Consider the following 22814-nt stretch of genomic DNA (forward strand, 5'->3'; position numbering starts at 1 on the left):
CATCCAAGCGCGCTCGGGAAGCGCAAGTGGGAGTAGTGCCTGCCAGAGAGAAAAATGCTGATGGGGGGAGATTTCCTGAGGTTCCTGGCAGCAGGCTTGGCTCAGGGCTTTGTTCTGCCTCCAGCCATGGCCAGGACATTTCAAGTGAAGCCCTAAAACCACTGGGAGAGGAAGAAGGGTGGAGCGAGTTGCCACTCTCCATCAAACAACCCGGAGTGGAACAGCATGCCAGCAGCCCACTGTCACCCTTGCCTCCAGCTCCCCGGAGCTCCGGGGATGTGCCAGGGCGGTGGTGGCTCCAAGTCCCCATGTGAAGGTGTTTCAAGGCACACCATCTCCCAGCTCTCCCAGAGCTGTGCCAGGTAAGTTATCCGTGCCATGACTGCCTGGCAGGACTGGCCTCAAGGTAAGACAGCCACGCCAGCCAGCGCAGTGACCCCTCCAGGGACGGGGACATGGGGACCCATGCTGCAGCCAGCTCTGCCATGGGAAGGAAATGGAAGCAGCAGCCTGGAGAGGAAGGCAATGCTGACATGGGCTGCTCTCCCCAGCTCAGCATGACCCTGTCACTACTCCCTGAACTATCCCCATCCACAGCGGGATGAGCACAGGGGCACACAGGCCTTCCCCTCCCTCCCAGCCTCCACGGTACAGGAGCTGCGGGTCTCTCCAGGAAAGTGTCACCAATAAGCTCATCCCAAGCCATGCTGGGCACTGAATGGAGGGGAGGAGGGGTGACAAAGGCCATTGCTGGAGCCTTTCAGCCACTGCCAGGGGGGTCAGGGCATGGGATCTGCACCAAGCTCTAGCCCAGCATACACTGGGGGCTGTGGGCACAAAGAAAGGTATCAGCCAGAGGCCATTACTGACAGACCCCGTGCCACCCAGCTCCTCAGAGAAAGGTTATACAGCACGGGTGGAGCCTGTTCCTGAGGAGTCTGTAAGTACAGCTTCACCTGCCTGGCCCAGCTGAGCTCCCCTACAGTGCTGCCTTCTGCAGCAACTCACCCACCCCAGCCTCAAACATCTGCTTTAAAAGCAAGCCCAGATCAATGAACGACGGGCTGCCTGCAGGAGGGGTGCTGCTCTCCTCAGGAGATAATGTCACAAGCAGCAATCAGCATCAGTGAGCAATGCTCCCTCCAAAGCAGATCTCATTAAGTTAATGTCTATTGGAGAGAAGTAAATGATGTGACATCTCCTCCAGCAGCCTCGGATGAGCTTTCAGGGATGACAGAAAAATGTGGGGGTAAGGCTTTATTCAGCACAGTAAAAAATGGACATGTAAATAAAGCAGGGTTGTGTAACAAAGGTACACGCTTCCCGATCCCAAACACCACATGGCCAAAATCCAGCACCAGAACCAAAACTCTGGGATCACTTAGAAACAAAGCCTGCCCCAGCTAAGATGCTCACTGACTGGTTCCCTTCCTGTTTTACCCTACACATCACAATGGCTTTCCCTGGGAAGGAAGGCCAGGGAAGAGGCGTCACCAACCAGGTGCTGGGCCAGGAAAGGCAGAGGGAGATGGTGGGGAGGTAAAAGCCTCTCCCTAGATCTCAGCCAGGCATCACTCACAGCTCAGCACTCTCTTGCAAGGAGCCACCTCAGTTGATAGTGAGGACGTCACTCTGGATCTCGTGGCTCAGCTGTGTCTGGAGATCGCTCAGTTTCTTCTTGAGGCCGGACAGTGCAGACAGGACGATGGTCTCGGGGCGCAGAGAACCGCAGGACTCCACGTTGTAATAAAACCTGAGGTTACAATGCAAGGGGTTAAGTCACCATCTGCTCTGCAAGGAGGTGCACATTATTTCAGCCATCCATGCCCACAGCAGGGAGATCTGCCTGGAATCCCAACCATCATCATCATCATCATCATCATCATCATCATCATCATTCACCTCCCAAGCAGGGTACAGCCAGTGCTGCCCCTCTACAACCATCACACCAACACTCACAACTTCATGGGCTGTAAGAGCACTTCTGATATTGATTTCTGTTCAGCACTGTGACCTGCGAGCCACCACAGAGCCCCAGGCCAGGGACTAGGGCTGGCTGAGGCACTTTTGCAGTGTAAGTAACACCAGCAATCAAGAGCGTGAGACACACACAGGTGAATGAATACCTTAAGCCAGGGTATTTCCCCCACAGGCCTCACACTCCACCGAGTGTGCACCACCCTACCTGGCAACACAAACTCAGGAGTACTGTCTAGTATCTCCCAGAGGGGAAAACCTGCCAGACCTGGGCATATCACCCAACTCCTGCCCTGCTTTTCAGGGAATGTCAGCTCCCTGGTCTGGCAATTTCAGCACAAAGTAGACACTCCTCTATTAATGAGAGCCCGTGAGATGCACCCAGCCAGTCACCCCATCTTCCAGCTGCAGCACTGCATTCAGCTCCCTACCTTTCTGGCTTCCCATTGGGGTCATAGGGAGCCTGAGCATCCTCGTCATCGATCTCCGAGTACTCACTCTTGGGCCTGGAATCAGAGAGCAGGAGAGGTTAGCACAGAGCCCCTGCTCCAGCCTGGCCCCACAGAGCCCAGGCACTCAGTTTGGCCCCAGAGAGCAAGCTCTGGGGCTCACATCCAGCACACAACAGGGTGGTTATCAAACATCAAGTTACAGAAAAGAGCTGTCTCACATTGCTCTTTCTGGCTCCTCATTAATGCCACAGAGTAATCCAGCAGCACTGCAAGAAGAGGATCAGCCCTGCTATGCCCAAACTCATCAAGCCCTGTACTGTGGCTCATAAACCACCTACACTGGTACAAACAATCTGGCAGCTGCTCACAGTGAAGGGATATCAATTCCTGAAGGGACTGTGTTTATGGAGCCTAGATGCTTTTATGGAGTAATGGACCTTGGGTTCTCTTTTCTTTCTACTTTCCACTGGGCCAGGACAGCAATGGAATACTCCAGTACTCAAGTCTGTGAAGCCCAGTTGGCTTGAACCCAGCAGGAAAAAAACCTCAGACATCAGCTGCATCAGTGAGCTCCATCCTGATGTCCTGTGCCTCCACTCCTCTACCAAAATCACTGCACTACCTGTGTGTCATATCTTTCTACCTGCTGCATCCCTTGGTTTATAGAGCACCACACCAGAGAGACTGTGTGGAACCCCTTAATCCGTGTAAGAAAACCCAGAGCCTTGAGCTGTCTGAGAAGCCAGCACAGAAAATCCTGTACCTACCAAGGTCTCCCACTGGCCTTCCTCTGCCCTTCTGCAATGCCCAGAAACACTGATCCCAGCACCCTGTAATCAGCTGCCTGAAATAAAACTGTATTTTTCAAACAAACCCTCTGCCTTTACAAACCACTGAGAGAGATGAAGTGTTAATTAATGAAGTTGGGATTTCTTGTTACTTGCAGAACCACCCATGACCAAAACAGTGCAGAGGTTTCCACCACCCTGACAGCTGTTTGGAGAGTCTAGCTGTATGCCAGTGTTCTGCCAACAGCCTCAAAAAGCAACTACCATGAAAAACTAAACCAAAAATCATAGCTAGCCTTGGACAGCAGAAGCCTTTGGCTCTGTATTGTATTCACAGGGAGTCAGATGAACTTGGAAAGAGAGACATATCGTCAAGAACTGGCAGCTCCAATATCAATCCTCTTGTGGGATTTTTCCAACTTTTACATATATTTTGTCTAGAACGTCTCAAAAACTGTTTCCTGGTGTCCTGTTGTATGCCACACCAGGCTCCTGAGCCTGCAACCCATCAATGCTTACAGCAGCACATCCACTACCCTGCCCGGTCCCTGCTCTCAACCTGCCTTGCCTGAAGCACCTGGTTCCTCGCTATGCTCCTGGCTCCAGCGTGCTCAGTGGCAGGATGTCTGCTACGTGATCACTGGGATACAGAGCCAAGAGCAGCTCAGGTACCTGTTCATGAAAAGTGATGATGGATAAAGTCCTTGCCCATCCAAAGCAGGGCAGCAGCTTTCCAAATGTAAACTCACGTCACTTTTGGATGAGAAGCAGCATGCAACTTGTGCAGAACGGTATTTCAGAGGAGAGGAAAGGGCCAGAGAGGGAAACCCTGCCAAAGCTCAGGCTCCAGGAGTGAGCAGATGTATGGGTTAAATCAGAGCCATACTGGGCTTCCTTAAGCCAGGCTGAAAAATCAGCCTTGCAACCCAACCTTCCACTCTTTGCTCTCATAGCAGCTTCTTTCTTCTCATATGGATCTGTTCCTTCCTCAGACCTTACCTGACCTACAAAACACTTGCACAGGGAAGATCAGCAACAAGTGGTGAAAAAGGGCATAAAAGCAAGGTAAACCAGCAGTGATGGTATGTGAGGGAGGACAAGAGATGACTACAAACCAGTCCACCTTGTGTGCAGCTGCAAACAAGCGACTGGCCTTGCTACCCAAACCCAGGAGCCGAGTCTGTGCAACGGGATGTGGCAGGCACGCTCCCCATCACTTACTGACCCAAATTATCCCCAGGGCTGAAGAGTAAGTTGTTGGCTGCTGGAAAATCTTTCCCAGTCCCTGCAGACAGACACCAGGACATACCACTCCTCTGGTTTGGGGTACACCGTGTGCCTCAGAGCGTTGTCGGGGTCGTACTCGAAGGCCACGCCGGCCGTGGGGTTCCACTTGGCGTGTTCCTTGCCAAAGCCCTTCTTGGCATAGGCTCGCAGCCGCAGCTCCTGCCCCTTGCGCAGCTTCACGATCAGGATGTCTGGAAAAGCACACACTGGTTTGAGAAGGCTGCAGAGGAGAAATGAGTGTGCAGGATCACACTGCAGCAAAGGCAGATTTTTGGTGTCCAGGAAGATGTCACCAGCATCCAGGGTTTGCTTGGATTTTTAGAGGGGCTCAGCTGTGTCCCCAGAGCAGCTAAGTAAAAAGGAGCTGCACAGGCCCCCAGGGAACAGCCAACATCACATCATTTCACTTCTTTGCTGTCTGTAAGCTCTCAAAAGGAGAGACAGAAGCACCCTCTGACTTTAGTTCTGGGACAATCTGTAAGTGGCATTAAGACAAAACACTACCCCACTGATGCAGTGACACCAGCAGCTCAGAAGTATCCGATTTATGGCTGCCTTATGGTTGCACAGCTAGTAAAGGAAGAATGAGTTCAAAGAACCTGAGAGAAAAGTTAATTTCCTCCTCCAGCTCTTATTCCCAGTGACCCACCACTCACCATCCTGCTCCACATAGTCATTGGGGTCGTTGTCTCTGCTCCGAGATGTCACCTGCAGCAGCAGAACAAAAGCAAGCAAATTATGACAAGATCAGCTTGGATGAGTGCTCCAGCCCTGCACAGCACATCTGCTCAGTTCCCAAAGTCACTCCCACAGCTGCCGTAGATGACACACAGCACTCAGAGCACCTCAGCCAAAGGCAAGTAACAGACAGCAGGCTCCAGATGGGCTTTACCCAGGCAGACACCATCACCAGCAGGAGCAGCCTCAGGGTGTGGTGACATCTGGATCCACCTCAACAGTGTATTAGAACATTCTCTGTAAGTCCCTTTGCATCTGTCCCACTTTGGCACCACCAACCCTCCCCAAGATGACTGCACAGGAGCTGTTTGGCAACACTGTCCTGGCCCAGGCTCCTCACACTCTGCCATGCTGAGAGCCAAGAACCAGCAAGCCAGAGGCCTGTCAAGGGGCAGCCAAGGATTTTGGGATGAGGGTTGCAGGATGAGGCCATACTGCTCTGCACCCCATCAGACAGCAAGTGAAGGACAACGCAGCACAGACGAGGAGGACACTGGCACACACGCTGCTTCTGCAGCTATTCCTGCTTTGCTCTCCCACTACAGTTTAAGTGGAGCTTTGGGCGATGTGAAACATGCTCAGAGGCCTTGCTGTGTCTACATTCCATGTGTTTGCTACCCTGCCTCAGCAGGAACGCAGAGCAGGATGCGCAGCGGGACGGCACCAACCGGAATGACGCGGGGGTTGTTGGAGATGAGGTCGCGGGATGTGACGTGCCGAGTCTGGTCCTCGTTGCAGCGGACGTCCAGCGTGAACTCCACGGAGCACTCCGGGCAGAACTCGTCACACGTGCAGTCCTGGGACACACACATGGGTTCTTCATGCAAGAAACTGCCAGAGCTTTCCATCAGATCAAACACGCACCACCCTCAAAAATGATTTCCCCCAGCATTTCGCCTGACTCACTCTGGAATACTGCATCTTATCCACAATGTCATCGCTGGTGAGTGGGATGAGACCTGTGGGAAGCAGGAAATCAGAGGAATGTCTGAGTGAGACCACAAGAGCCCCTAACTCTCCTGCCAAGACAGTGGAGGAACAGCACCTGACAAAGGTGCTTCAGCATCTCTGGACTGATTTTGCCCACAACCCGCCTTCATCTTCCTCCCCACCCCAGCACTCACCCAGTCTGTGTGCAATGAATTCATCGTGGAGCACGGAGGAGTTGGCATCTATCTGGACCCAGTCAATGGCTGCAGAGAAGAGAAAGTCACAAGCTGAGAAATACTCATGTGGGGAAAAGCCAGCCTGTGAGGTCACAGAAAACATTACAGAGACTGCAGAGACACACCGAGGCAGCATCTGCAGGGCACAGTACTGCCCGAGCACGGGTAAGGAGAGCCAAAAGCAGCGGGGAGGTGCGGGAGAACACGGAGGGGAAGTGATGGGAGCCACAGGGAGGGCAGTCCAAGGGACTGCGACCAGGCAAGCAAAAGGCCTCACCTATGATGGGGACTTCTGCGATGAACACTCTTCGAATGGAATTTGCCACCCTGACGGAGGGAAACACCCGTGTTTAGGCATGAGGGAGCGTGGGGCTGCGGGCCCGCACAGACGCCGGCCAGAGCTTCTGCGGGGCTTTGCCTCAAGAGACCCTCCCGGCCGCACCGGAGGCGCCCTCGGGGAGGCCGGGCCCGTGGGGCCGCTCCCGGGGCCTCCCGCGGCCGCTTCACCCCCGGGCCCGCCCGCCCCGGCCCGGCTCCGCGGCGGTGCTCACGCCAGGTCCGTGTTCTCGATGATGAACTTGACGTTCTCGTCCGTCAGCTCGGTGATGCGCACGGTGGGCTGGTTGGCATACGGCATGGCTGCCCCGCCCCGATCCCGGCCCCGATCCCGATCCCGATCCCGCTCCCGATCCCGATCCCGCCGCCCGGAGCGCCCGCCCGGTCCGTCCCCACCCCGCTCCCCCCGGCCCCGGTGCGCCCGCAAAAAGAGTCCGTGCCAGGCTGAGTACGACTTTATTGGTGCCGGGGAAGGGCCGGGCGCGGCTCCTCCGGTGCTCGCCACCGCCATCGCCACCGCCGCCGCCTCACCGGCGCTGGTTCAGCCCCGCCAGGTTCTTGATCTGTGGGCACAGGGAGAACGGGGTTTAGTGCCGCTGTCCCGGGGCGGGAGCAGGTGCCGAGGGGAGGCCCCTGTGCTGCGAGCAGTGATGCGGGGGGCGAGAGGCATCACTGTGGTCTGGGGACAGGCAAGGATCAAACTGGATCCACCTCCGGCCACCCCTCTGACCGGAACCTGCACTCCCGGTCAGTAGGTTTCAGCTTGGGTTTATTTCTGCGGCCATGCAGACCTCGGCAGTGAATTTACGCTCACTCATTCATTTTGCAGAGACCTGCAGAACACAGCACGCCTGGACAGTGCTACCCTCGGGACACCCTGGACGTGGGAGGTTCGGGATGTGTTCCCCTAATAGTTATGTATTGGGATGATTCTGCCCTAAAGCCATCTGACTACAACCCAGCCCGCTTCAGAGTCCATCCAGTTCCTCCCGTTTATCTGTGCAGTGGATCTGCTGCAGGGACAGACCAAACCTCGGCAATGGGAGATATCCCAGACCCGAGAGCACCGTGTGGATGTAAAACAGAGCCCGGGATTTCTCTAGTGGAGGATCCTTTTGGCATATGCAGGTATGAAAGAGGAGAGACACTAAATTTCACCATAACTGCAGGGGGAAGGAGGTGGGAGAAATTATTGAGAAGTGCTTCATCAGTAAAAATAATTTCTAATTTATGTTCCAGCCTGTTTGTCTTGTCCTGATACAAGGTAAATGTATTTCTGGTAACAAGGAAATCACTTTGTTGCTAAATGCGATGGGAGTTGTCCGAAAATAGAATCACAGCAAGGCCCTGAAGCCCGTCAAAAGTCACTCCTGGGTACACAAAGAGCTATTTCCCAGAGGAAGTGCAGTTCCCTCTGCATGGACAGAAAGCAGTCCAGGACACTACCAAGAAGTGAATGAATTCTTGGAAGGGCACTGGGGTCAAATGAAACAGCCTGAGGAAGTCACCCTGCTGGCTCAGGGACAGGTGCCACCTCCCAAGTATCCATGGGGCCACTGACCCTCTGTCAAGATTTCCAGCACAGGGCCTGGCAGAGGGAGAGATCTTGTGACAAGCAAGGGAGGACAGTTGTATTTATTCTGGTCACCTCTCTCATCCCTAAAGCTCACCCTGCAGCTTCTGACGTATTTTCCTTATGATCTATTACAAGTTATTTCACCACAAAACAGTGAACTAACGCCAAACTACCCAGGAAATCACCCTTAAGTAAATCTAAGTTATGAAAGACGATTGTTTTTCCGTGTTGTCCTCTAGATTTGGGAGGAAAACACATGATGACATTCAGAAGCAATTCTGCTCTCACAGCCCAGCTGGTTTCAGCATTACTTACAGTAACTGCAGCTCCCATCAGACCCTGGACAACGGCTTCTCCAGTGGATTGTACCTGGGAGACACAGGGAGAACACGACCTTTTGCTTCCTGCAGTTGCACTTGTGGCCCCCAAACACACAGATGGAACGGACAACAAACGTATTTGCTACAGAAAGGTGCTGACAGCACCACAGACAAGTCACAGCCACAGATAGGACACATGGAAGGGGTTTCCTGGGATGTCTCCTAACCATTGGGACAGTCTGACAAAGAGGGCAGCTACATGTCATTTTACTAAAAAACACATAATAGTTTATTGATTGTGAACTGACAGCAACAAGGGTGTCTCTCAGCAGATGTGGGATCTGCAGGATGGAAAAGCCAGGTGTGCCCGCATATATCCTTGGGGAGAAGGGATTTGCTGCATGCACACTTGTCCCTAAGGTTACCTGACTGGCAGTATTGCTCATGGTCATGGCATCAGCTACTCTGTTTTCCAGGAAGCGCCAAGTATCCTCGAAGTCAGGGGACGAGTCCTGCATCATCACCAGCTCAGTGGTGTTGTAGATGCCAGTGAGCACAGCCCGGCGAGTGTACCAGTTAAACTGCAGGGGCACAGGAGGACAGAGACAAAGCTGTGATCTGAATGCACATCAAGAGTGCAGCTATCAGAGAACAGCAAGGGAAAATCACACACCCACAGCACGTTCCTTCCCCATACAGGCGAAGTTGCCATAGGCAGCTGGATCTCTCAGGGCCTGTGACAAAACTCTTTCTGTTCTCTTTGTGCTCCTAAAAACCCACGTGAAGGAGTCTCTGAGGCATGAGAATACTCTGCCTGGCTCCTGGTGTTGGGAAAAGGGACCTGCTGTGAGGACTTTAAATCCCTTTACTGGGAAAGAGGGAGCAGGCTCAGCATCATGGCTTGCCCGGAAAACTCATGTAACCAGTCAGAAGGTGCAAACAAAACACCAACATTAGAACCTCTTCTAATCCCTGCATCAGTGAGACTTTAGGAACAGCTCACTGCAGACACTAGCTCCAACATGTTGATTTGACTTGCATAACACATAAGGGACTTTCAGTTCCTGAAGCAATTGTGTTCTTTCAGTTGTCTTCTGGTTTATTCCTTTAATTTTTCGGCCATCTTATTTATTTTTCACTGCAGTAGCTTCTCTTTTATACACAGATAAAAGAAGTTTATTAAAGTAGTTTGTTAAAATGGTTCATTTAGCTTTTTCCATCTCTCCCTACATCTATAAGAATTAAAGTAATTTATTAATTGCTATAATTAAGGTTATAATTTTCTTTTATTTCCTGCCAGAAAGATGAAAGCTTTAATAAGCTACTGGTATTTTTAGGTAGGTTCTTTAAAGGTTTTCAAGTCAAGTCTGTAAATGCTACTGCTGGTGGAAGAGAGCTGTTTGACAGACCCACTGCTCACTCACTGAAAACAGGATCAACTTCTTAGTCTCAAAATCGCAACAACTTTGTCTGTATCTTCAAAAACAAAAAAGAGCACTTAAGAGCCTAGGAAAGTAGGTCCTTTTAATTTGCACTAATCCCATTGGCAGTAATTTGCATTTATTCTCAGTGGCTCTTAAGAAATTAGACTGTAGTTTATAAAGACCCTTGGGTCCCTCTGCAATGTCTTCTTCACTCAACAAAGGAGCCATTTGCAGAGGGACTCAACCCCACTCCTACTTGAACCCATGATTTTGCTGAGGGGTAGAACCAGCTTGTCCCCAAAGCACAAGGACTCACATCTGTGGACTGGTCCCCAGCATAGTGCCAGATATCATCGATCATGCAGGTGAGGAGGTTGAGGCTCGAAGGGATGTTACGTGGGAGTAACAGGACACTCAGGGCCTGCAAAGGAAACACACACAGAAATGGAAGCCCAAGAGAGAAGGATGCAATTTAAGCAGACCAACAGTGCTCTGCTCTGTTATGTTTTCCCTGTTGCTGCTGACTTGCCTCCAGCTCCCAGTGACAAGTCCTCCCAGCTCTTTGCAGTCCTTACAAGCAACAGGATGTGCAGGGAACACACAGTGTGGCTGGCAAGTTCAGGCCTCACCCTGTACTGGAGCCAAAAGATCCCTGCTCAGTTCAGACATCCCTGTGCCTCTCTGGCATGGAAACATCTGAGGCTGAGCTGACTCATCCTGTGCTGTGCCCTTGTGGGTAGGGAGTCACATCTCTCATTTCTCTGCATTTGACTTTGAACTCAAGAGTGGCAACCAAGGGCAGAACAGCACCAGCCATAATGGCCCTGCTGGGATCCTGCAGCCTTTGAACATAATCACACAATGCCAGGAGAGACACAAACCACCCACATCCTTCACAAGGTAAATTATGCTAATCTGGAAGAACAACATGAAGCCTGTACTCTCTCTCTGTGCATGGGGTGCTGGATTCAGCTGCCCAGAGGCCAGCAGTGGTTCTGGACAGAGGCTGACCTCACAGCAATCTTTGCAGCCCAAGATTAGGAACTCTTTGCTTGTCACTGTGGCCACAATTCAATTCCTTTCCCACGCTGGGAAGAACGGCTTGAGAGTTAAATCTGTATTTTGAAGCATGGAGCCCTCTCAGTTCACAGCTCTACCCTCAGGCTGCCAGGGTTTTGTCAGTCAATGACAGTTTCCTGCAGCAAAGCAGTTCTGCATTTCCAGGTGTCAGGTGATCCCAGTGCAGCCACAGCAACGCTGCACAGAGCCTGACTTGCAGTGACACTGCAAATAGGACTGAGCAGAGACACAGGTTATACCCTGGGGATGCCAGATGGGTGGAGTGAACAACAGAGAGCTTTGCCTTTCCAGAACTGCGAGAAATAGTTGCTCTAAGGTCACCTTTAACTGCCTCCTTCCAAGGTTGCTCTCCTCTTGAAGGTTACTAATCATTTGAACCAGCCAGGGCTTCATTTACAACCTTGAACTAATCTGGTGGAGAGACTATGTTGAAAGTCACAGGGTGTTTAAAATACACACACGCAAAGGAGACAATGTTGGTATTACTTTTATACCTGGGGCCATTTCTCAATATATGGAATCAGCATCCTCAGTCTGGCTTCCACAGCATGCCTCAAGAATTCATCTATAGGCTTCTTCCTGGGTAAGGAAAAAAATAATTAGGAAGCACATCCAAGTTAAATTCAATTCTGATCTTGAAAGATCAATCTCCACCTGGCTTAGCATTAGATAAGCAAAGTGTTATATATCCTTCATGCCTTTGGTTCTAGTCTGTATCTGGGAAAATGGCTTTATTTGGGTAGACTACACTTTTAACTTATCTGTGTCCCAGGTGGCCTCTCTGTCTACGCAGTTCCCAAAATCTGCAAAGGAAGACATTTGTTCACACCTAGTACTCACTCTGCTTCACCCAGTTGCACTAGTTTCTGCTCTTTCTCCAGCAGCTTGGACAATTTGGTGTTGCACTCAGACACGAAGTGCAGGATCAGTTCACTGCCATCACTGTGAAACATCCCTGCTGCAGCAACAGAGAGGCCCAGGGTCTGTAGGGAAGAAGAGAGAAGCACAGACCAGGTCAGACACTGCTAAGAGGGATCCAGCTAGAAAAAGTTTCATTAATTTTGTGGAAGACATTATGTGAATTTAAACAAAACAACGCTGCATTAAAAAGCACTTCCTGTACGTGTTTTCCTCTCTTTAGGATCACTACTCTACCTCATGCCTTAGTCTAACTCTGAGGGGGTTATCTGTAGCAGCTGGGTTTCATTCCGGCCCAGTAGCATTTGCTGACTTAGGTGCATCGCCCAAGAGTATGTGGGGGAAGCATGCAGGCCTGGCTGTCTCTGCACTTCAGCTCCATCCAGTTTTCAACTGGTTTGTTGCTTCTCTCCCCACATACCTTGGCTCCCTCTGCAATGGCCTCTGCAGTCCAGCCATGTTCAGGCACAAACTCCAGCGCCGCTGTGAGGATTCGATGCTGCAGCTGCTCCTCGCTCTCATAGTCCTCAGACTCCTGGCCGCCCTGGCCAGTGTAACTATGAGAAGGTATTGTTACAGTGAGGGGAATGTCACCACCAAACATCAGAACTCTGGACTCTGCCACTCACTCACTGACACCAGGCACATTTTGAGACATGCTTAGTATAAATCTGGCCTCCTCCAGTAAAATCCTTCCCTGTCCAGAAAAACGATTCTTAACACACCTTTGCTGTGAGAGAAGAGAAAAATAAGGGAAGGAGGGCTCAATGCAGATGCCTACACAGAGACCAATCAGCCCCACATTCCCCCTCCTTTACAGAAAACTAAACTACAACCTTTTCTAACACGGGCATACGGACAACATATTGTCCCTATTTTTTTAGATTTACACAAAAATCCAGAAGCAAAGACATACCCTTTGCAGACAAGAAAGCTTCCCTCTTGAAAGCAAGTGCCATACTGTTTCCATGGTGGAATTTGCACTGTCACAGCAAACCAGCTCTCTAGCTGCTACAGTCTGGGGCTCCTTAACTCTGGATCTTGTTGTCTTCAAGTTTCAGATGCGAGTTTCAGGAAAGCAAAAGCCCTCCAATCCCTCTGCCCGTGGGACAGTGCCAGAAGGAGCTGGTGAGTTACCTGGGGCGAGGGCCCTGGGGTTCCTCTTCAGGCTGGTGCCCAGCTGGAGGCGAATCAAAGCGCTGCTGAGAGGAAGATGTCAATGGCTCCTTCCTGTGCTCGTCGGATGCTCTCCTCAGCGTAGCCGAGGCCTGGAGAGCACGGAGTGGTGGGTAGTGCTGGCACCTGACCACTGCAAGGGAAACCAAGAGTCAGCATCTCCTTCCCACACCAGGACACACAGAAAATTCAGGTGGAGAGTTGTGGTGAACACAGCTGACAAGAACAGAAATTCGTAGAGCCTTTTTTTACGCTTCTGATTAGTGCCAGTGTCAGCTGAGCTCATGTCTATGTGAAAAAAAATAAAGCAAAAATGTTTTGTGAGGGAAAGAACAGTGAAAATGGCAGGTATTGCAAATAGTTTCCCAATCTTGGACTGGAAACCAGGCACCCAAACATGCCCTGTCCCCTTTTTAGCCCTGATTAAGGGGTTAGGTGGAAGGCACTGACCTCCGAGCAGGGGCCAAGAGGCAAGTCCTACTCGGGAGCCGAACAGCCGTGACAGACACCACATGGTAATCACTGACCGATTACTCAACGACACTCTGGGGGGAACTTTTAATTTAGCCGCTGGTTTTTGGGTTCGTTGGTTTGTTTGTTTTTTTTTTTAACAAATTTCGTTTCACGGCCGACGCTTTTAAAGAAAAACACCACCCAGCAACCTCTCCTTCAAACCCACGCGCTCGGCGCCCGCCGCGGTTCCCTCACAGCCCTCGTGCCCTTCACCTCACCTTACCCCGCCCCGCCCCGCCCCGCCCCGATCATCGGGGCGCGCGCACGGGGGCGCGCACGGGAGCGCGCACGGGAGCGCGCGCGCCCCCCCCCCTCCCCTCCCCTCCCCGCCCCGCGCCCCCGGCGCGCCCCCCGCCCCTCACCCGCGCGGCCCCGCCACAGCCGCCAGCCCGCGCGCCGCAGCCCGCCCGCCGCCGCCATCTTGGAAGCGGGCAGAGCGCGATGACGTCGCGGTGACGGCGTCAGACCGGGACGGGCGAGCGGAGCCGAGCGGGCCGAGCGAGGGAGGTGAGCGGGGAGCGCGGCGGACGGGGACGGCGGTCCCCCTTTTTTCCCCTTAAAAATCTTTTCTCAGACCTCGCCTGAAGCGGTGTGGGGGGGCGGGGGACGGACTGTGTGTGTGTGTGTGTTTAATTCCTTCACGAAATTCCCCTACGTGTCCTGTCCTTGCTCCCTCCAAACCGTCCCTGCTCGGCGACCGAGAGGTTTAATTTCGCCTGTTCTCCATGTGCTTAAAATGCGCACCTGCTGTAGGGCCCGCAGCCTTGCGCCGCGTCCCGGCCGCTGGAAGCCGGAGCATTCCCGGCCGCTGGAAGCTGGCTGTGCTGCGTCAGGAGGCTGCAGTTTACAGCCCTGACGTGCTGCAGAACCCTGGAATGGTTTGGGTTGGAAGGGACCGTCACGATCATCCCGTTCCAACACAGCAGGTTTCTGATCCGCTGAAGCGGAACCTGCGGTATTGTTTAGTCCCTTTCCTTTCCCTGTTCCTCAGGAACTGTTAAATGTGTGCGACACGGAGATAAGGGCCCCTCCTCACACCACCCACCCGGCATCCTCGGCCTCCTCCCCGCATCTCAGGGCACTGAAGGTGGTGGTGCTGTTGGTGCAGGTTGGGCTCTGACTGATCTTGAAAGGTCACAGCCTGCTGTTCAGAGAGGAAGGTGTCACTTCGGGTTTATCTTTCCCACCTTAGCCTAACAGCTTAAGTATCTCTTGATATTTTCAGCTTTCTTCTTGGGAAAGGTGACTTTTTAATGGGATTAATATGTGTGTTCATGAGTGTTACTGTCTGCTGTAGCTGCTTAGCTTGTGTCACACATGCAAAACCAGCTGTGAGATGTTACAACCTGCGGTGTACATTCGAGGTGTACATTCCCCACCTGGTTGGCATTGTGGTTGTTTTAGTGTGAATTCCTACCTGAGTAGCTGAGAAAAGGCACAGAGTGCCCCATTCTGAATTTGTTTGCAGTTTCCAGGAGAGAGGGGGAGTCCACAGCACCCAGAGCCAGAGGAACTGTAGGTCAAAATCCACTCCCCACCTGACTGCAGTTAAATTTGCTACAGCATATCCACGAGCTGTGCTTCAGTGACAGCGTTGTGGCAATAAGGCATTACCCAGGATGTGTGATGTAGTGATTCCTGGTAAAGACCTTGCTTACAGCTGTCTCTCCTGAAGTAGGTGTGTGGTGTGCAGCTAATTGAAGACATGCTGGGCAACTGTTCTGGTCACCAGTGCTCTCTGTTCTCTGTGGTTGTGTTAAATTATGAAGAAAATAGGTTTATGTTGGATAGAGGAAAGAGGAGAGGTCATCTGGTTCAGTAGCTGGTGCTGCTGTGAGAACTGGTGATGATGGGATACTATTGCCATACAAAGAATACAATCTCATATAAAGTATCAGTGGAGACAGCTTTCTCAAAACTGTCACTGAAGGTTCTGTTCTGCTCCTCCCTCCGTGTAATTTGCTCACCCTGTGCAACCAATCATAACGGTGGGAAGAGCCTCAATCTGGAATGCTGGAATGCTGAAAGTTACTTTTTTCTTCTGTTGTACTGCGTAAGCAAACTCTGCTAGGTTGTGTTTGGAGTAGGAGAGACAAGGCAGTGTTTATATTCAAATAGCTGTCACTGCTCAGGAAATTCAGAAATGCTGTCTTATTCAGATTTTTAAGGAAAGCAGGTGAGTTTTTTGTTGTTTTTTGGTTTCTTTAAAGCACAGCATGCAGTCTTCCAGCAAAACTAGTGCCTGAACGGGAGAGAAACTGAGTTATGGCCTGAAGTGTAGCTCTTTCTTCATGTCCTTTTAACGCACAGCTTGTGGGAACTTTGTGCTGCCTGCCTCCAGAAAATTATCCCCATTTATTAAAAAACACCTCAACCGATTACATCACAGTGCACAGAGGTTTGTGCTGTGCTCAGCACTTATCCTTCCTCTCCCTCTCCCGCCCTGTTCCTCTCCCAACCACTGCCAGGTTTGCTGCTGCTGAAATGGGGGAGTATGGAGTCACTCCAGGCCAGCGTGTGGCCATCGTCTGGGACAGCTCCTCGCCGGTCGAAGGCCTCAAGGATTTGGTGGATAAAGTCCAGGTGCTGGTGGGAGCTGATAATCGTGTCTCTGTGGAAAACGTTAACCAGCTGCCTCAGTGTAAGAATGAGCTTAATTTTTCACTGTTTCCTTAACAGGGTAAGGGTTCTGCTGCTGTGTGAGCCAACACCTTCCTGCTTTGGGAGTCAGCACTCAGAACATCACCTGCTGCTGGCTCTTACCCTGGGCAATCCAGCAGGGGAAGTGATGCACCCTGGCCGTGCTTCTATGCTTGGTGTCTTTAGTCAGTTGTTGCTGTTGCACACAAGCATGAGGGCTGAGGGAGGTGGAACTGGTGTATTAAGCTGTATGTGTACATGTGTAAAATTGTACCATCTTCCTCTTTCTTCTCAGCGGCTCACAGGGAGTCCAGTTTTGATGTAATCCTCTCGGGCATGGTACCAGGCAGTACAGCACAGCACAGTGTGGAGCTCCTGGCAGAAGTAGCTCGGATACTTAAGCCAGGGGGCCGTGTCCTCCTGAAAGAACCAGTGGTTACAGAATCAGGTGAGAGAATCTTGCTTCCACGGCAACATAGCATTTCTCGTGAGGATTAGGCTGAAATAGAAAGGACAGGAACCCCAACTGATGTTCAGAGATTTTCATTCTCCTGATACACTAACCCAAATCACGAGGTTTTTATCCTGTGCTTAAGCTGGTATCCATCAGAGATGTTTGCAGTCACTCTGCTTCTATCAAAAATGCTGGATAGGCTTGTTCCTAAACTACACTGAAAAGCTTCAGTGATCACTGTTTTCTCCTCAGGGTGCAATGTTAAGTAGTTGTAGATGTTGTGTTTCTGAGGAGCTTCCAAAGTGGTTTTAAAAACAGGTAACAGGTGCTGAAGAGAGTGCCCCAGAAGCCAGTTGAGAAATAGTTATCCAGAAAAGGTTAAAAGTGGTTGGACTGGGGTTTAAGAGAAAAGCCAGAGCGCCTGCCATGGTACAGCTAGAGGAGCCATGAGAAGGTGAACACAAGATGATTTCTTAATGTAATGTGTTCATTTAGGAGTCCATGTTTTGAAAACTTTATGAGTAGTTTTCTTTAATAAGTAAAAATGTTTGGGAGTGAGTTTGTTTGGGGTTTGAGGCTGGGTTTTTTATCTTATTTCAATGGGTATTGATTGGGTTGAGAAAAGTTTTGGCATATATAGAACATACTTGGAGCTAGAATGGGTTTGTGACCCCACGCTGTTATTTTAATGAACAAGCTGCTGCTGCTTTTTCTGCTTTGTTCCTGCTGTCAAGCAGAAAGAGCCCAATTTTAGTGCAGAGGTTTGGCTCAAGAACTTCCCTCTAAAGTTCTTGCTCTTCCAGGTTTCTCAGTGAGCTGTATTCTTGTTCTTGCCTCCTCCTACTCTCTGCTTTTGTGTCTTGCAGGAAGCAATGGCAAAATCAAGACAGCAGCCAAGCTCCTCACAACTCTGACTCTCTCTGGGTTGGTGGAAGTGAAGGAGGTAAGCATGTGTTCACCATTTCCAGAAATGCCTTCGGGCAGTTGCTTGGGGATTTGCTGGGAGATGAAGTTTTTAGCTACCCTGGTTTGCTGTAAATGGCCACTGCCTGGCACAAACTTTAGTTATTGTCAGCGTGGTGTTTTTCTTCAGGATTGGAAGTACTGACTATCTGTTCACTGGAATGCTGGGCTTGGTGCTAAAAGAAGGGGTTCTGCATGAGGTTAACTTAAAATCTTACTTTGCAGCTGCAAAAGGAAGTGCTGAGCCCAGAGGAGGTCCAGTCTGTCAGAGAACATCTGGGTTACCAAGGCAATGACCTTCTCATTGTTCAGATAGAAGGCAGGAAGCCCAATTTCGAAGTGGGATCCTCAAGTCAGCTCAAACTGTCCTTTGCCAAGACACCTGGTCCTTCAGGTAAGGAGTGGAGCATGCTGAATATCTGGATTTCCTGGCTCTCAGTGACAGGCATCACTTGGAACAGGGAGACAGTTCCCAAGCAGAGAGTGCTACAGTAAAAACCTATGAAGTAGGGCTTTCCAAAATTGCTTGAACTCTTTATTTGTTGGGAGTAGATGGGGTAAAAGCTGCAATAACTGCTGTTTCTTCCTTTGTTTTGACTCCAGGAAAACCCTCTGTGGACCCAGCTGCTGCCAAGCTGTGGACACTGTCTGCCAATGATATGAATGATGAAGAGATGGTAAGTGGTTTTTTTTGTGAGGCTTTGCTATTCTTTCTCTCTCCCCATTCTTTCCTATTCTAAATACTTTCAGTCATGCCTGTTAGGAAGCTTTACAACTTCAGAGGTAGAAAAATCTCCCTAAGACAAAATAGCTCATCTCCTTCACGGGGTCTGGAGAGCTCAGTGGTGTGGTGAGGGCAGAGAGGAGGCAGGGATAAGAGGGCACAGCTGCAGCACTTTAATGCCTGTGTACAGATAGCACCATGTCTTCGAACGTAACTTAGCAGTGTCATTCCCTACTGAAAAGTCCATTTCCTGCATTTTGTTTCCCATGGTGTGTTTTCAGGATCTTTTGGACTCTGATGAGCTGTTGGATTCAGAAGATTTGAAAAAGCCAGATCCATCATCCCTCAGAGCTCCATCCTGCAAAGAAACGGGCAAAAAGAAAGCCTGCAAGAACTGGTCAGTGCTGGAATTGATGTATCGGTGAACCTTTCAACTGGAGCATTAAACTCTTAAGAGTTGGAGGGATTTAAAAATGATTGTAGGCAATTTGCTGTTCTTCAGAGCCTTATTCTCTTGGTTCATGTCCTTTCTTATCTTAGTTATTGGAATGTAAACACAAATACAATGAGAATTGGCCTGTGACTGCTACAAATTATCACAATGGTGTGTATTATCAACAGCCATGCTGGAGGTGGCTGCATAGCTTGTGCAGCTTGCCTAAAACCCTGGTTTCTCACATTCCAAGGAGAAACAGCACAAGTAGCGAGTGCTGTAGTGTCATTTCCCACTCAGTTTTAACTTGAGGAGTGTTTCAACACTTGCTATACAAACGATGGTGCTGAAGAACAAAGTGAGGAGCGTGAGTCCCAGAGTCAGCTGTGAGGGCTGTTGCACGTGAGTAGGGCTGGCACAAGTGTTGATGACTCATGACCTTTAAGCAGAATGATGGAGGTGACTTCTTTGTTTTTCTCCAGCACATGTGGCCTGGCTGAAGAACTGGAACAGGAGAAGAAGAGCTCACAGCCCAAATCTGCCTGTGGAAATGTAATTAGTAATTTTTGTCTCTGTACTGTGGTTTGCAGTATATGATCTCTGTGTAAGAATTGCATTCCCTAGTAACTGCTGTCTGAGCTGGATCACTGCTTCCACACACTGCCTCTGCAGCTTCTGCAGAGCTCCAGCCTTTGCCCTGTGCTCACGTGCTCTGTACCAGCACATGCTGTCTTTTCTGTCTCCCTAGGGGAGTCAGAGTGAGCAGTGAGCCTTTTACCCCTGCTCAGAAGCTAACCAGGGATCTGCTCAAGGAGGGCTGCCTTTGGGGAGCTCAGGGGACTCCCCCAGCCTGGGCACACCGGGTGGGGTGGAGACATTTCTGTGTGAGCCCAATGCCTGCACAGCTCTGCCATCCGCACTAACCAGATGTGTTGAGAAGGGGGTAGAAGGGAAGCAGTTTCTGTGCTCTTACATGCTGAGGAGCATGAGACATCTCTTGAGCTGGAGAAACCATGTCATGGGAAGAAACCTGAAAGTGGCACCTGATAACAGACAGTGCTTCTCTTTCCCTTGCCAGTGCTACCTGGGGGATGCATTCCGCTGTGCCAGCTGCCCTTACCTGGGGATGCCTGCCTTCAAGCCTGGAGAGAAGATTCTCCTGCAAGAGAACCAGCTGCACGATGCCTAACAAAGACATGTCCTGCCAAGGACTCTGCTGCTTTTCTGTCACTCTGAGGTTCTTCCTGCAGTCCTCATCCTCTCAAACTCATGCTCTCCAGCTAATACTCCATGTGTGGAGGGACACTGCGGGCACTGACACTGCTGTGAGCTCACCGCTTGCCATCAGCCTTGGGCTACCTGATCCTCTGGTGACAAGTCATGTATTAGACTTCATGTTACACCTTGTTTTGGCTGACCTGACTTGATCCTGGACGCTGGCTGTCACAGCGTGTCCCACCAGTAGAGGGAAGTACAGTCACGTGTCAGGTTGTCCTTGTGTGCCTGTGGCATTTCCCATGCCCGTGTCCTACAGCTCTAATTAGTCCTGATTTTCCCTGGTGAATCAGCAGCTCTGGCTCAGCCCCCGGCATGAGTGGGCTCCTGCTCTCTTTGAAATTTGAACCTGCAGCCCCTTATCATGTGGAGATGGCTCAGCAGCTCCTGTGGCAAGTCAGGAGCTTGAGCAGTATGTACACTTAGCAGTATGTACTCTTAGCAGTGTGCATGATCTTCTTAGGAAAGGCTGGCAGGCATGATCAATTTCCAGGTGTTTTGGGAGTCCCCTACCCCCAGCTGTTTCCAGCAAAATGACAAAGTTTCAGTCCCACCAAGAACTCCTGCCTTTAAGGCAGGGAGCTGATGAAACTAAACTGATAACACAAGGGCAATCTGAGACTGTCACCTCTCTTGGTGGTCACCCAAGTGAGTTACCTGCAGTGTCAAATACTTAAGAACATAGCAATAACTTAATCTCTAGATGATCTTTGGTCGCCATCTGCTCCCTCTCTGTGAGATACTATTTATTTGTGTAGTTACTGCTAGGGAAGCATCCTGCAGGTGTGGGATGAGGGTGCTGTTCACATTTTGTGCCGGGCTTGCTTCTCACCCAGGGAGGGGGAGGAGGAAAGCCCACATCCAGTGTCTCAGTGGGGATTGTTTTGTTTGGGGCTCTTGCTCTACAGGATGTGACTGCTTATTGTGTGCTACCTGAGTTACTAAACTCATGGAGGGTGCTGGGATGAAAGGCTGCTCTGTTCTTGAAATAAAAGTGACCAATAATAAAGCCTTTGTTTTAAGGCTGGTATGAGTGGTATTCTAAGTGTGTTTCTCCTTCTTCTTGGCCTCTCAGGGATTTCTCAAACTGTTCAAATATTAGGTTGCATCACCTATCTTTCACTCTTCCCCAGTCCTTGCGTCTGTCATCAGCAAGAACCGCTGCCAAGGAGACAGCAGTTGTGTGGTAAACCACCTGTCCAACCAACTTGCTGCTCCTAGCTCATGATGTAAGGAAGTGGGCAAAAGCCTCTGCACACTTATGGCCTTTGAGAGTTTTATTGCCTTTTCTCAGCCTCACCGGTAGGAGAAAATCAGATCTCTATGATGTCCCTGATAAAAGGCATCCCTTACCCTGAACTCCACTTTCCTCTTGCCCAAACTGGGAGAAGCAGCAGTTTTACTTTTGTTTCTCTGCATGAGTCAGCCTTCCTTTGTATGGCCAGCAGAGCTTGAGGGGCAGCAAGGACACATTCCATGCTCCTGGCAGGAAAACCCATCAGGGATGTTTCACCCACCTGCCCTGGGTGCACACAAGGACAAGGGGCCCTCTCCACATGGAGGTGTTTGGGGCAAGGAGAGCGTTACTGCATTACTGCTTTATCTTCACACGTTTGCTTAGCTGCTTGTGATAGCATCTTTTTGAGAAGTGAAATTTGGAGGCTCAGCTCTGGCTGTAGTAGCTGCTTCACCTTTTTAAAAATAGCCAATGAGCAAAGATGCTGCCCCCACCCTTCCTGCTTGCATGGGAGAGGTTACCTCAGCTACTTCCTCCAGCAGCCCTGGCTGCCTTTCCTCCCCTCTTGCTTACTCATGTTGCTGCTCCAAGGCTATTTCGTATCTTCTTGCCTGGTTCCCTGTTAAAAAAGCTATCCCAGATCTGATTCCCCATTAACCTTGGGCACAAAGGAGGATGCAAATGCAGCACTATGAATGTCCCAGCTTCCTCCATTTCATTGATCAATAACTCTTCCCTGGTGAAGCAATGAGCCACATTTTCCCCTCCACTTCTTTTTAAGGCAGTTAAGCAAATGCAGAGCCTTTGGCAGCCCTTGTTAATCTTAAATTGATTTGTACCTCAGCTTTCCATTTTTGTCTCTTTGCGATTTAGTGAGCATGTCATTCTGCTCATATCCTTTGTGGTTTTCCTCATGGCCTTCTATTTTGACCAGTGGGATTCTGAAGAACTCTGCAGCTGTATTTGCCTCCTCTGAAACTTGCCCCCTTCCCTCAGCAAATAATAACTGGCTACCAACGCTGTTAGTACAAGTCTCAGGTGTCTGGATCAGCTCTTCTTGAATTCATGAGCAGTCTGTCCCTCTTAGTTGAAGGTTTTTAAGACCCTTTTCTCCTTAAAATAACAACATAAGTAATTTCATGCTATAGACACATGAGAAGGGTTGTGCTGGTCCAGCTGAAGGACCACCTAGCCTGGCTATAGAGAATCATGGGATCCTTTTAGGTCAGAAAAAAGATGTTTGAGTCCAAGTTACCCCAGCACTGCCAAGCTGGTGCAGGTGTTTATGTCACTGGTGGCAGGAATATTGATGGGGCATTGAATGGAACTTGGTCATG

At 50.4% G+C, this 22814-nt stretch overlaps 3 protein-coding genes across 4 annotated transcripts; 1 reads left to right on the forward strand and 2 right to left on the reverse strand.

Annotated features, from left to right (window-relative positions):
- Positions 1 to 1242: 1242 nt before the first annotated feature.
- On the reverse strand, positions 1243 to 7087 carry POLR2C (RNA polymerase II subunit C). Its single transcript, XM_048316488.1, has 9 exons — positions 6960 to 7087; positions 6686 to 6735; positions 6367 to 6435; positions 6149 to 6201; positions 5911 to 6039; positions 5161 to 5212; positions 4527 to 4695; positions 2409 to 2483; positions 1243 to 1753 (listed from the first exon to the last, which is right to left on the reverse strand). Exons 1-9 carry the CDS (start codon positions 7043 to 7045, stop codon positions 1609 to 1611), a joined length of 828 nt encoding a protein of 275 aa, XP_048172445.1. The 5' UTR covers positions 7046 to 7087; the 3' UTR covers positions 1243 to 1608.
- Positions 7088 to 7184: 97 nt separating this feature from the next.
- Positions 7185 to 14198, reverse strand: COQ9 (coenzyme Q9). Of its 2 annotated transcripts, none has more exons than XM_048316486.1 (9): positions 14114 to 14198; positions 13200 to 13371; positions 12484 to 12619; positions 11985 to 12127; positions 11639 to 11723; positions 10381 to 10485; positions 9066 to 9221; positions 8636 to 8689; positions 7185 to 7307 (listed from the first exon to the last, which is right to left on the reverse strand). In XM_048316486.1, exons 1-9 carry the CDS (start codon positions 14169 to 14171, stop codon positions 7272 to 7274), a joined length of 945 nt encoding a protein of 314 aa, XP_048172443.1. In that variant the 5' UTR covers positions 14172 to 14198; the 3' UTR covers positions 7185 to 7271. The 2 variants fall into 2 exon arrangements, with proteins under 2 accessions (XP_048172443.1, XP_048172442.1); XM_048316485.1 differs by lacking the exon at positions 14114 to 14198 and adding an exon at positions 13689 to 13767.
- On the forward strand, positions 14163 to 21270 carry CIAPIN1 (cytokine induced apoptosis inhibitor 1). The gene is made up of 9 exons (XM_048316487.1): positions 14163 to 14258; positions 16210 to 16392; positions 16687 to 16839; positions 17712 to 17788; positions 18034 to 18202; positions 18412 to 18485; positions 18814 to 18929; positions 19448 to 19517; positions 20044 to 21270. The coding sequence occupies exons 2-9, from the start codon at positions 16236 to 16238 to the stop codon at positions 20152 to 20154; spliced, it is 927 nt and encodes a 308-aa protein (XP_048172444.1). The 5' UTR covers positions 14163 to 14258; positions 16210 to 16235; the 3' UTR covers positions 20155 to 21270.
- Positions 21271 to 22814: the final 1544 nt, after the last annotated feature.

Source organism: Corvus hawaiiensis, chromosome 12 (genome assembly GCF_020740725.1).
Source record: "Corvus hawaiiensis isolate bCorHaw1 chromosome 12, bCorHaw1.pri.cur, whole genome shotgun sequence".
Taxonomy (NCBI): domain Eukaryota; kingdom Metazoa; phylum Chordata; class Aves; order Passeriformes; family Corvidae; genus Corvus; species Corvus hawaiiensis.